We start from the raw sequence: 14082 nt of genomic DNA on the forward strand, positions 1-14082 counted from the left end.
GGAGAGTCGGCAGCAAGGGGATAGTTAGGGAGTGGGAGAGGCCTGAGCCTGGAGGATCAGCAGTGAAAGGGAATGGCGGGGCCACGAATTGGATGGTCACGGTGACCAGGAGGGTCAGCAAGTGAGTGTTTCGGGAAGCAGGATCAACAGCGAGCAGGAGGTAAGTAGAAAATTAGTATTTTTGTTTAATTTTTAAAATAAAATCAATTTTATTCCTTTTACCAATATAGGAATTTTGCAATCTATAGTATTTCAACCTACAGGGTATAATGTTTGAATGTTTTTTCTAATGAGAAAGGTCCTACAGAATCTATCTACAGTTTTTTTACGTTGCTTTTAATAGGAAAATCTGAATTTTTTAAAGACATTTCACTTAAAGTTGCATTTTTCAGGAATGTTACTGTAATTTTATTGGCTTTTTAGACTAATTAGATCAACTGTTTCAGAGAGGTCTATATCCGTAGGGATTCCCTCTGTAACAATATGGGGAGAAGAGATAATAACGTGAGAGAATAAAATTTGCTCATCAGAGTACATTTTAGTTCTAAAGTTATTAAGTCTTAGGATAAAAAAGTAATGGTTGAATTAGTATTTATTTACCAACATTTATTTCTTCTGTTCCTTTTGTTAGCTAATCTTTTCCTATATATTTTGCTTAATGTGAGTTTTTTTTTAAATAAAAACTGTTTGCAGAGCTTACCTAGTTCTGTCTTCAACATTGAATCTAGTAACAGCTCATGGAAAATCCATTTCTGTTTGGCTGAAATAAATTGTGTTCTCAATATTTTTAGCTAGTTGGATGTTTTGAAGTTTGACCTGATCAGTCTCAGATTATACATTCAATGTAGGAAAATAATAAATTAAACTGTTAGTCTGGTAAATTAAAATCATTGGGCTGAATAGTTGCTTTGTCCATCCCAATTGCTGTAATGACGATAAAGGTCAAAAATAGGCCTTTTTAAAAATTTGTCTACAAATGCTCTCACAAGCTCCTTTAGAACTGTGCTTAATAACTGAAATAACCTCTTAATGAAAATAAAAGGCTCACAGAATTCTGAAGGACAACTCAATCAATTCATACCGGGGATCATCTTGGGTCACCACCTTCTTCACAAAGGACAGAAAAGCGTTGCAGAAATTTAGACACACTGCAGGCTTCCAGCAATTCTGTTCATTCTGTTGAGACGGGAACAAAACGTAAGTGTCTTTAGTCTGAAGTCTGGCATGAACAGAAGAGCATTGCTCCAGTAATCATATTTCTCCATTGAAACTACATCCCAGGAATACAGAAATAGGTCATTCACCTCATTACTACCAATCAGTGACATTGTGGCGTATGCCCAAGTTATTCAATGTTCTGAGGGCGATGAACCATCATGGGTGAGAATCAAACTTGGTCCCACTCTTCTCCAGAAAGGGCATAGGCAAAATACAGTATGCCAACTGCTGATCTATTATAAGTGAGAATCAAATGTGGGATCTCCTGTCCATCTCAGCCGAGCCATTAGAGGACCTTTCACTTGGCTCAGTTAAAACAGCCTGTGGTGGGGTGAGAAGGTGAGCAGTAGATCTCCTGCTTGAGGGAAAGGCACCCCCTAGAAAAGGGCAACAAGATTCATTCTATTTATGCACCATGGTCCAATGACAGGATTTGAGATCTCATCAAGCTGGAGTAAAATGCTGCCGCCATATTTTTAATAAAATTGCTATTGTAAAACCCTCCATACTAATTAGAGGTCATTTGTGTTACATGACCATTTTGCACAGAATTTCCATAAGGAAACCTATCTAAATATCTTTGATCTGTGCTCAAATATTAAACAAGGATTCTGATCTATTTTTGCTTATATCTGAGAAGTTCCCATTTTCATCATCGGGGGAAATTCTACATAGATCAGTGCACTGATCAGTGACTGCAGTATGTTTTACCACATCAATAAGGGGTGGGAGTGTAGGTCTGAGTGATTATTGTAAACCTACATTATTTAAGTAAGTGCATTTGCTGTACGTGTGAGGCATCACAAATTGATTGTTCCCACTGCAGTTGCAGCAGAAACTACAGGACTCAGATTTTTGTTTATCTATTTCTGTTTTAGTGCCCCTGCAATTCTTTCCATTAACAAGTTAGCTCCAATGGTTTTGTGCTAATTCCGTGGATATTACTGGTAAAAGCAATGAACTGGCAAACTTCACTGTTTTGATTGTTGGTCTATATTTTTTTAATTCCCCCTTTTATCAATAATTATGCAGTCCGTAACAGAATTATTTCTAAAATTTAATTGAGTTTAAATTTGCAAACCTTGACAAGGTGATGAATCTTCATTGTTTCGAAAGACTGAAGTGAAACAACCACTCCATTATCATCTCTAAAGCCTGCGATTATCCGAGGTACTCCAGGTAAAAAGGACTGTGCCCACCATTTGATCAATTTAAATCTGCAAAGACAAGGTTGACATAGTCAGAAATTCCAAATGTCTTTGCAGTATCTATTGCTGAGGTGCATCTCATTTAATAAATGTTACATTTGGCAACTGGAGCTCATGTTCCTACAGCTTCACTGTACACAAACCAGGACTGCAGCAGCTGCATAATAATGGGAGTGACGAGTCCATTATGGTCACTTAAGATCACTGATAACATTTAACACGTGTGGAGAAAGCATACTTTAGATTCAGGAGTCCATAGAGAGGTCTCCCTCCTTAGTGTTGCTTGAGACAATCAGTGTAGATCTGTCCCCTTCCTCATCCACACCACCTCAGCAGTTCATAGTTAATTTGCTCACTGACAAATTCAGGTGAGAGCAGGTTTGTATTGTGAACTATAACGGAGAAGAATTAAATTAAGTTTATTGTTAAAAACAAGTCTTCCATCACTTATATTTTTCCTTCATGTGATCATCCAGCTCATGTGATCATCCAACAAACATCCATCTCTCTGCAGAGTTGCCATCTCCTCCCCCTTTGAATTGTGACTCTTTATTCTGGCTTCCACCTTTTTGCTGGGATTAGTCCTGCCAAGGATTTGTATAATCCACATCTCTGTCCTGACCTGTTACTTCTAGTCTTTTCACCTACAGAAATGATTGACGTGAATAGTCTTCTGTGTCTGTGGTGTCATTTTGAAAAAATTTATCAATAAAATATCAAAAAAGTTCAGTACTATTTTTAAAAAGTATTATTTCCCATTTCAAAGATGTCTGGGAAATAGAGATCACTGATGGTTCAGTTCCACTCGCACAGTTTTTAAAAAGCTGCAGCAATTTTATCCCAAGCTCACTGTAGCAGAGCATCGATGTGGATATTTACTATTTATAAAATTCTCTAAAACCACTTCAGTCAAATAACACTGCAGGTGTTTACAGGAATATATTCATTAGCTGGATGTGCAAAAGACAGGCTGCCGCTTAGAACAGCTTAATTTAATCTTGTGGTGGTGCGGGAGGCAAAGGCTACCAACCTGTGAAAATTCCTCTCTTGGTTTGGACTGTAAATCTCCCTGCTTGTTTTTAGCTCCACATAACACTGTGGGGCCTTTAACCTCGGGTCAGAATCATCTTTGCAGTCCACCTCACCGGAAAATACGAGTGAGTGGCCGTTCAGCCGAGTTCGAACCACACAACAATATGCTTCGTTGGTGTTTACCACACCTGCTGGATTAGGATTCCCACCTGGTTTATCTGAAAGAAATACTGTAATTATTAGTCAATTTTCCACTTTCATATCCTGATCTTCTGTCCTACTCTTTCTTGTAGGATTTAACTCCAAGAGTACCAGGAGGCCTACAGTTTTGCTCATGTGGCTATTTTCATGCTGTAGATGCAATGCTGCATAGTGAGATTTTTAAAAATTCTTTCGTGGATGTGGGTGTCACTGGCTAGGCCAGTGTTTATTGCCCATCCCTAATTGCCCATGAGGAGGTGGTGGTGAGCAGCCTTCTTGAACTGCTGCAGGCCATGTGGTGGAAGTACATCCACACTGCTGTTAGGGAGGGAGTTCCAGGATTTTGACCCAGCAACAGTGAAGGAATGGCAATGTATCTCCAACTCAGGATGCTGTGTGGCTTGGAGAAGAAATTGCAAGTGGTGATGTTCCCATGCATCTGCTGCCTTTGTCCTTCTAGGTGGTAAAGCTTGCAGGTTTGGAAGGTGTTGTCGAAAAAGACTTGGCGAGTTGCTACGGTGCACTTTGTAGATCAACACACTGCTGCCACTGTGTGTTGATGGTGGAGAGGGTGCCCATCAAGTGGGCTGCTTTGTTTTGGATGGTGTCATGTTTCTCGAGTGTTAATGGCGTTGCAGTCATCCAGGAGTTGTGAATGCAGCTGAACGTTGTGCAATCATCAGCGAACATCCCCACTTCTGATCTTATGATGGAGGGAAATGTTGTCTGCTATTTGACTATGTAAAGCATTATCCAATATCTACACAAAAGCAAAATATTGTGGATGCTGGAAATCTGAAATTAAAACAAAATGCTGGATGGGCAGTTTGCGCAGTATTTGTGGTGAGTGAAACAGAGTTAATGTCTGAAACATTAAACTACCTCTCTCTCCTCAGATGCCTGACCTGCTGAGTATTTCTGCCATTTTCTGTTTTTTTAACTGATGTGCATATTCTAGTGGTGATCATTGAATAGCAATCAAAGTGCCTCAGATGCTGCCCTGACTGAGGTCAGTTAACTCTGCACAGTGGGATCTTTATTGGCCTTCGACAAATCAGATTTAAGAAAGATTGCCCGACAAATACAAACAAAACACCTCTTCTTTGATAGTATGGTCCTTCAGTAATTATCTGGGGAATTTGTACACCTCTATCCGTGCTTATCTTTATAACCATAGTCCTGTTCCTGACAGATATTTGCTCAGCCTTTTTTCAGACAAACAACAGCACCTGCACCTACCAATCAGTTAAGTTGAAAGTTTAATCCTCTTGTCTTTTAAATGAGATTGGATAAGCATTCATCTTTGTTAGGATTTCAGTAAAGTGCAATAATGGGAAAGTTTCACTCTCTATCTACTTGCCTTGTGAAAAGCACCCAGCAACACGGTTATAGATTATGTCCTTTCAAACTTGGTTGTGGTCGGAGAGACTCTTTTCAACTTTATAATATGGGGTTGAAACATTGGTAGCTACAGGAGGTTTAGTGCAAGAGAAATGTGAAATAATTAAGAATATCAGAGCATTATGTACATATATGCAATTTTCCTCCCGATAGCAAATGGATATCAATATATTGAATAAGCTGGTGACATTCATCACATCAATGGGTGATCAATGTGCAGCTTTAAGTTGTGTTCTTGTAGCTCTTTGAGATCATAGCAATTAATACATAATCACCTTGCTGCTGAAAAGGTAAAGTTATCTTAACTAATTTCATCTAATCATTACGATCCTTTGATATCCGGTCTGGCCCAAAGCAATAAAAGTTTTGGATAAATCTCTCACCGGCACATAAATACTGCTCAAACTTGTATCCTCCATACATCAATTCCTCCTGCATTTCAGTCCTCTGCTCTCTCTGCCGTTTGGCTTCCTCTGTCTCTACCTCACTCATGTAATAGGTTCCATTAAATCGAGTCACTGCCAACAGCCAGCCCTCCCGGTTCTCATAAGGGGTGGTTAGAATTTTAGTCAGATGCCCTCTCCAGGTGATGAAGTCGGTATGTAGCTGACTGCAAGTAGAAATGGACAATTTCTCAAACCAGCAAAACACACACACACGAAAAAAACCAGCACAGCTGATCTCTTTCCATTGCCAAACAGCCAGTGGTACACAAAAGTAGATACTGTTATTGACTGTAATAGTCAGGCATGCAATGTGCACAATTCCCTGCTTATTCCTCTTTCTAACATATGATTCTCCTCTTATCTACCACAGTAGGATGAAGGGCAGATTATTGAGATTTGAATCTGGGACTGAAGTCTGATTTATGAAGGTGACAATACTGTAATACCATTTTATTTAGCTTCTGCACATTTTAAATAGACCTAAGTTTCAATACAATGGTATTATTTTAAAGAGAAAGAGCTATGACTAGAGTTCTAAGAAAGAGTTTATCAAGAAAACATCAACTCACTCCTATTCTCTCAACAGCGACTCCTGAATTTTTTTTGAATGAGCTTCATTCTCCCTTCAGTAATATTGGGAATTGTAGCTTTAAGGAGCATTCATTGTATAACAGGAAACTTCTTGCTTCACAACAACTCTCTGTTTATAGTGCAACTGCAGCCTGAATTTAGTCAGAGCTCAAGGTGACAACAGAATGAGATTCCCCGGAGGAGTGAATCTCACTTTACTTCAGAATCAGTTCAGGCCTTAATTCCTGATTTTCACAACGAGTTTGGCTTTGTTCACTTTGCACCTCGTGTTCACTTATTGAGAAAGTGTCTCTAAAGTGCCCATCAGAACGTAAAGCAAAGGGAGAGAAAATTAGGGATTCCAGACAGTTGGAATTTTGTGTACAGTTCTGGTCACCACATTACAGGGAGGAACAATTGTCCTGGAGAGAGTGCAGAGGAGATTTACAAGAATGTTGCCAAGGCTTAAAAGTTGCAGCTATGAGAGATTGAATAGGCTAGGGTTGTTTTCCTTAGAAAAGAGGAGGCTAAGGGGTGGCATAATTGAGGTATACAAGATTATGAGGGGCCTAGATAGGATAGACAGGAAAGACTTGTTTCCCCTAGCTGAAGGGTCAATTACCGGGGAGGGGGTGTAGAATTAAGGTGATTGGTAGAAGGATGAGAGGGGACATGAGGAAAAACTTTTTCACCCAGAGGAAGCTGGGTGTCTGGAATTCACTGCCTAAGTTGGTGGTTGAGGCTGAAATGCTCAACTCATTTAAAAGGTACTCGGATCTGCATCTGAAGTGCTGTAACTGCCAAGGCCACAGACCAGGTGTTGGAAATGGGATTAAAATAAGTGGCAAGTTTCTTTTTTCCCTTTTTGGAGATGGGCTGAATGGCCTCTTTCTGCACTGTAACTTTTCTATGGTTTTAAGAGCATATTCTTTTGCTGAATGACTATTGTGTCTTTATCATAAACCACACAGTGCTGTGTGCCTGGCAGAAAACAAAATGAACTAAACATCTATATAATTAAAAATGTTACGTCTGCTCATATTTCCTGACTGGGGAGATGGCTTGCATAGTAAGCCTCCTGGGCAGACACTGGCTCTTGGCATCACCTGAGCCTGAAGGAAGCTGCATGTGATTAAAGTTTCCTCTTTTATATCAAGTATTATTAATTTTTGGCATTTCAGCTCTGGGCCAGGGCTCAAATGTATTCCCAGCTGATTGAAAGAGTTGTATATAAAATGAGTTAAGTGGAAGTCTGTTCCTAATTCAACACTAAACTGGCACTTCCACTCAGTGGCTGGTGTGGATTTGGGTGAAGTTCTTCTTAGGAGCAAACTGAGGATATGGTTCAGGGCAGTATATCAAAGGAACGTCATTCTGCATTTAACTGCAGAGTGCTAGAGGTTGACAATGGATTCTGAAATTGAAAATGCTCCATTCCCTCAGGATCTTTACAACAAAATATATTATTTCACAGCTAATGTCACAACTTACTTTGACAAAGCAGGTGGTTTATCATCCCCAGACAGCATAGGAAATTTGTGTTTGTTCAGTAGTATCCACTTCAGGATATGGTCCAGCTTTTCCTTAATGTTATCGTTCCTTTTTATGTATCTGTCTTTGTAACCATCCCGCAGATTGAAATTTGGATTCTTGTTGATGGGTTTCACGCAGTATTTTAGCTGCCTGGCATCATTGTAGAGTTGGCGATGTGAATCTAATGAGAAACAGCCAATCTCAACCGGCTGCCTGTAATCAGGAAAGCTCTTGTCATAATAGTCTGGCTGTACAGGAAGGACAAGTTCACAATTGTCCTCATTGTTTGTGTGTGAAATGCATTGTTTATCAGTATCCGTCCTCAGTAATTTAATCTCAGTCTCTTGTGCATCACTTGCTTTTCGTTTAAAGACTCCACTACTAGATGATCCCCTACTGGTGTTGAACTGTCGATCCATATTGTCACGTTTTCTGATTTAATAAAAAAACCTGCAAGAAATTAAGAAAAATAACATTCAATGTAATCGACAGGAAGTAGCAAAATTGTGTGACGTTTAGTTTAGACTGTGGAGAGATTCTTTCAGCAGCTCAGTTGATAAAGACAGTATGCAACTAAACAAAGGCAGTATGTAACTAAACAATGACCATAAAATCCCATGTTGATTGCCAGTCAATGCTGAGTTAATTGATCAAGGTCTGATGGTTAACTTCACAGCCTCTGAAGAGTGCAGAGGGAAGAGGAAAGTAAAGCACTCAGCTAGGGCACCTGGTTGCCATCCAGTGACCTGCTGCCTGTAGGTGTTGGGGGTGAGGACAGGGTGGACTTGCTTTTGATCCCTACAAATATATGAAGAATAGGTAATTGTGGAACTGTACCCCCGCTTGAGTGAGTGCCTTCAACAGAGGAAAGAGAAAAATGGTTTGCACTCTTCTATTCATCTAGATTTATTCTTGATGAAATATTCAAAATCGTATGTTCTACCAGGACTAGAGATGTAAATACATTTAAACTGAGCAAGGAGACACATGTACACATGAGCAAAGTCACATTTCATTCAAAAAACTGTATTTTACAATAACTTCTAACAGTGGTGAGGACAATAAAGATATTCAGAACACTGGCATAAAATCAGTTAAGTCAATTAAAAAGAGTATGTAATTACACTGTACTATTCTGTATCAAAGTCAATAATTTTATAATACCCTCTCAACTTCCCTAATTATAATAAATTCCACTTCTTGCAACATAACGGTGCAAGGAAAAACAGGTGATGGTTAAAAAATAAAATGGAATTTAAAACTCAGTGCATTGTGTATTAAAACAATAAACTTGTAATAATGGAATGCTCATAACAATTCAAAGCCCTTTTTGCCTAAAATACTTGAATAACCTGATCATTTGCATGAACAGCATACTAACAGAATGGATCTATCAAACATTCTGTACCAATTATAAAAAAGGGTATCTGATGCACGAGTTACATAGAATTCCACTGTGGAGATAGGCAATTCGGTCCAACTGCTCTATGTTGGCATTGTTCCATCTGGGAATTATTATGTGATGTTGACCAAGCTGTGACCCACAATGATCCGTATGATGGTCAGCAATAGGAATACATGTCAAGAAACAATTCCGGTTGTTTCCTATCACTCAAGACCACGTAAATTGAACATGCGGGTAAGTAGTGAGGTCTTAATCCAATCGAAAGGTTTGTACAAATCACACTTCAGAAACCTTTTGTAGCTTGAGGTTAGGCCTAGTTCACACAAACTGTGCCTACAGTGTAGCAATTGGGCTCTGTGCCTCCAATTCCTTCATCCTCCCCTTCTCTGATCAAGACCTATCACAATCTAGTCCAACTTGCCTCGCACCATAGTCCAGTGCTTTTTGCTAAAGATTATTTGTGGTTGTATATTACATCAGCCAGGCTTGGTAGGGTTATGTGCAAGTATTTCCTTCAAGATGCGTGTCCTTTCATTCTTATTAATCTTATATTTTTAACCTGCCTTAATGGAAATGGCCATTCTTGTTGCTCTCCTCTGTTCCTTTGGTGACCAAAGTTAACCCAATATTGAAAGTGTGGTCTTACTCGTCTATTATTCAGACATCCTTGCAGTTTGCATTATCTTCTGACATAAAATTAATTTTAGTAATGAGGATCTCATGCCAATTCTTACAGATCAGTTTTTGACTATTCACAAATCCTCATCATACTCCACCCAGTAATCAAGGTTAGTGTCAATCACATATTACTTTTCCCCTAATAAACAGAATGGCATGTGGCTCAGCATTAATAATTTCTTATCTGCTTAAACATCAACTTCTATTGCAATGGTGCAATTTTGTATAATTTAAATGGAGTTCACTGGTGAAATGCATCATAGGGCATGTTGCTAACCAGGAAGGTCCTCGTGGTGGGGGTAGGGGGACGGTAGTGGAAATTAGTCCCAGCATTGCTGCATGAGGAAGGGGGCCAAAACAGGGCCTCTACTTCTGATCAATGACCTCTGCTTGTAAGTGCACGCAGACCTTGAAAGGGAATAGGGAGAGGCTCAGCCCCGATACACCATTTTCCCCTGCACACCTCCACGCAATGTCAGATTGTCTCCTAAAAATAGCATCTTGAATGAGGTAGTGGAGGGCTGTTGCCTGTGGAGCTGCACTGTTTAAAAAAATTATAAAAGGGGGCATTAGTGATAACCTATTATAGTCCTTCTGTAAATGCTAACTACATTAGAGGCAACAAATCTCAGTTAGGAACATTGGATCAGAAGGAGGCCATTTAGCCCCTTAAGTCTGCTTTGCCATTCAAGGTGGTCATGGCTAATCTGTGACCTAACTCCCTATACCTACATATCCCGTAATATCTTTGATATCACAGAATTAAAAGTAATAATTCATCTCACATCAATAAGCTGTTTGCAGAAGTAAGTTTCAAACATCTACTGCCCCTTGTGCAGTTTTTCCTAATTTTACCCTTCCAAGGTATTGTTCTAATTTTTAGGCTATGTTCCCTTATCCCAGATTCCCCAATCAGTGGAAATAGTTTCTAACAACGCTTTCTGTTCCCCTAAATATCTTGAAAACTTTGATCAAATCATATGTTAACCTTTTAAATTCCAGGGAATACAATCCTAGTTGATGTAATCTCTCCTCATAATTTAACCCTTGAAGTCCAGATATCATTCTAGTAAATCTATGCTGCAGTCAATCCAAGGCCAATCTATCCTTCCTAACGTGGTGCCCACATCTGAACTCTAGACATGATCTAACCAGGGCTTTGTGTAGCTGAAGCACGACTTCTACTCCCTTGTATTCTAGTTCTCTAGATATGAAGGTCAGTATTCCATTAGCCTTTTTCATTTTTTGCACCTGTTCAAGACATTTTAATGATCTATGTTCATGGATCTCCAAGCCTCTCTGGACCTCCACGGCTCTAGAATTTTACCATTTAGAAAATATCCTGTTCTATCCTTTTTAGATCCAAAGTGGATGACCTCTCATTGCCCACACTGAAATTTATTTGCCAGAGTTTTGCCCATTCACTTAATCTATTCATTCTTCTTTATAATTTTACAGATCCATCTACACTGCTTACAATGCCACTTACTTTTGTGTAATCTCCAAACTTGGGAGATCCCATCATTAATAAATCCAGAAAAATAGTTGAGGTCCCAATGCACATCCCTGTGGGACACCACTAATCACATCCTGCCAATTAGAGTACCTGCCCATTATCCTGGTTTTCCATCTCCTGTCACTCAGATAATCTCTGGACTAGGTCAATAATTTGCCTTCAATACCATGAGATTCAATTTTAGCTAAGTTTCTGATCTGGTACTTTATCAAATGCCTTCTGGAAGTCTGTATAAATAACATCCATAGTCATTCCCCTGTCCACTATTTTAGTTGCCTCTCCAAAAATTTAATCAGGTGTGTCAGGCATGACCTACCCATCACAAATCTAGGCTGGGTTTCTCTGATCAGCTGAAAATTTTCAAGGTGTTCAGTGTTACTGTTACCTACCTAAAAACTGGCCATTACAGGAAATATTGGTGTATAATGTAGATTTTTAACCTTGAGAAAGATCCAAAAGTACAACTGTAATAAAAACTATAAAGTTGCTTATTTTGTCACTTTTGTAAAAGATTTGAATTAAGCTGTCTCAAGAAATTAGTCAAGAACAAATGTGCCTGAAAACTTCTACTTGTTATTGAGTCTTGTAATAATTTTGTCTAGATATAAATGAATGGAAATTTTGAGAAATCATGACAGTGAACTCTGATGTCCTACAAGTATTCATGAACAGCGAGAGGCAAAATTGTTCAGTCACATCTGACCTGGACCTGCCTTATATTTACTCCATCTCACAAAAACATGCAATTTTCTGACCCAATTGGCCTGAATCATCTTGGTTTGTACCAGGGGAAAATATTAAAAAAAAAATTATTCTTCGTTTTTTTTTTAAAAACAGGCTTTTTAAAAGATTACAACCATTTAACTATCTCTGAACCACAACAAAAATCTATCGAACTGCAGCAAAATCATTGGATTGTCCAATAAGTACATGAAGGTAAGCCAAGTGATTTTTACCTGCAGTATGAGTTAATGTTCCAGAAATATTACCAGATGATGGGGTTTTGTCTCAGAGATAATTTATGGAATTTTGATTAGTGAACTATTCTTTTTATTGTCCAGCTTGAAGGTTTTGAATTCTGCTGAACTAGGTTCCTCCAGCAATTGCTGCCCTCTGGTCTGTCATTCTGACTGGGCATTCTTCAAATAATAAACCTAGGTATTGAGTTTCAACAAGCCATTTGACCACGGACACTCATGCTTAATCCTGCCATCAAAGATTCACTTTCCAACATGGGTTGCTGGACAATGATCAGAAATTGATGAAAGGTCATCAACCTAAAATGTTAACTCAATCTCTCTCTCCCTCCATTCATGCTACCAGACCCAAGTGTTTTCAGCATTTAAAAAAAATCTTCCTCTCAATAACCAGTTCAACAATGAATATTTGGCAACGCTCATATGGGAAACTTATGTTTCTCTGTAGTCACATGCATTCTTTTCTTCTGTCAGTTTCATAAATTCAATCAACTGGTTATCTCTAAGGGATTGAACTTTTTCTTGCAAAAGATCAATTAAAAGGAATCAGTACAACAGTTAAAATACAGTGCTGAAACCACAACACTTCTCTTATTTTATTAATCTGCGAGGCACTCAGAACAACCTCCCCTCACCACTTCCAATTCTCTCCCCCTCTTTTTCCAAATGCAATGAATCAATATGGGATATATGGCTGGCAGGATGAGAATTACTTCACCCAAGTGGCCATGCTTTGAGTGTGAGCCATTTTGGCACTCTTAACCTAAGGTGCATCTGGGCCAAACATTTCTTAAACTGTCTGGATAACATTAGTAGCAATAACACTTTCTGAACTCTATAATCTCAGTGACTGGGTCACCAGATGACTCATTAATTGCCAAGAAACAAACACAACAATTATTTCTCAAATGTTATTTATTGACTTATTTACAGTAGTTGTCTTTTTAAACCAGAAAAATTGTCAAAAATCCCTAACTGCAACTTACCAAAAAAGATTTAAAATTCTGACAAAACCATGTCCAGGAACAACATAACACCAACAAAAACTGTTAACTTCAAAATACGTGACAGATAATTAAAGGCTGCACAGACATAAAGGAAGGATCTCTGTCTTATGACAAAGCAACACAGCCAGGACAACAACAGTCCCCATAATTTCAAAGGACAGTTTTTAAAAAATCAAACGTCCAAGTTTAAAAAAAGCGACGAGAGTTTAGCGACACTAGCCTTTCACTTCTCAGATCTGGTTCAAATCCAGTCGCGGCTGGTGGGATGAAAATCTCTTTCCTCTGCAAGAATCCCACGATAAATGGGTTTAGGTAAAATCTCAAGCGGAGGAACGAGTTCCCAGCTGGAAACTGTCAATCTCTCTCAGTGAGGAGACAGGACAGGTGCGGGAATATTAAGTGCGGAGAATATTTCACTGCCGGGGGTGGGGTAAATTATCTGGGAAGGGGGAATTTAATCTGCGTCCGAGCCCACATCTCCCCTCCCCCCGAGTACAAACGGGGTAGAATTCAGGAAATCTCCCCATCTCTCACGGATTCCTTTCGGGCCTTTCTGCCGCAGAAAGGTCGGAGTCTCCCTTGCTCCAGGGACTGTGGAGAGGAGGTACAGCCTGTTCCCCGAGGCCCATTATCGGCTTCGTTCACTGGAAAGGAGGAGTGAGAAACAAACCCGCGCTTCCAGCTTGAACACGGTACCGTTCTCCGCCACACCGGGAGGAGCAAGCGCCGCCACCAAGCCGTAGCCGGAGCGACAGCGCGAAATGGCGCCGAGAAAGCGGGCACCACAGCCTTCAGCTTCCGGGGGGAAACATAATCCGAGAAACAGTTACATTTTAATCTAATACAGGATCAGTTAATGTTTTACTTCTCTTTAAGAAACTACATTTATA

General features: G+C 39.4%; 1 protein-coding gene across 5 annotated transcripts in view; it reads right to left on the reverse strand.

Moving 5' to 3' along the window:
• dxo (decapping exoribonuclease) overlaps window positions 1-13972 on the reverse strand; it is a 14952-nt gene extending 980 nt beyond the window's left edge. Inside the window, exons 1-6 of one of the 5 annotated variants that reach the window (XM_041207204.1) lie at window positions 13863-13972; window positions 7568-8059; window positions 5444-5670; window positions 3457-3676; window positions 2300-2435; window positions 1082-1176 (exon numbers count right to left, since the gene is read on the reverse strand). In XM_041207204.1, coding sequence (XP_041063138.1) covers window positions 1082-1176; window positions 2300-2435; window positions 3457-3676; window positions 5444-5670; window positions 7568-8028 — 1139 coding nt within the window. In that variant the 5' untranslated portion in view covers window positions 8029-8059; window positions 13863-13972. Of the gene's footprint in view, window positions 1-1081; window positions 1177-2299; window positions 2436-3456; window positions 3677-5443; window positions 5671-7567; window positions 8060-13171 lie in introns of all 5 variants that reach the window. The other 4 variants (XM_041207205.1, XM_041207203.1, XM_041207202.1 and 1 more) reach the window with 4 other exon arrangements.
• Window positions 13973-14082: the final 110 nt, after the last annotated feature.

This window comes from Carcharodon carcharias, chromosome 15 (assembly GCF_017639515.1).
Source record: "Carcharodon carcharias isolate sCarCar2 chromosome 15, sCarCar2.pri, whole genome shotgun sequence".
NCBI lineage: Eukaryota > Metazoa > Chordata > Chondrichthyes > Lamniformes > Lamnidae > Carcharodon > Carcharodon carcharias.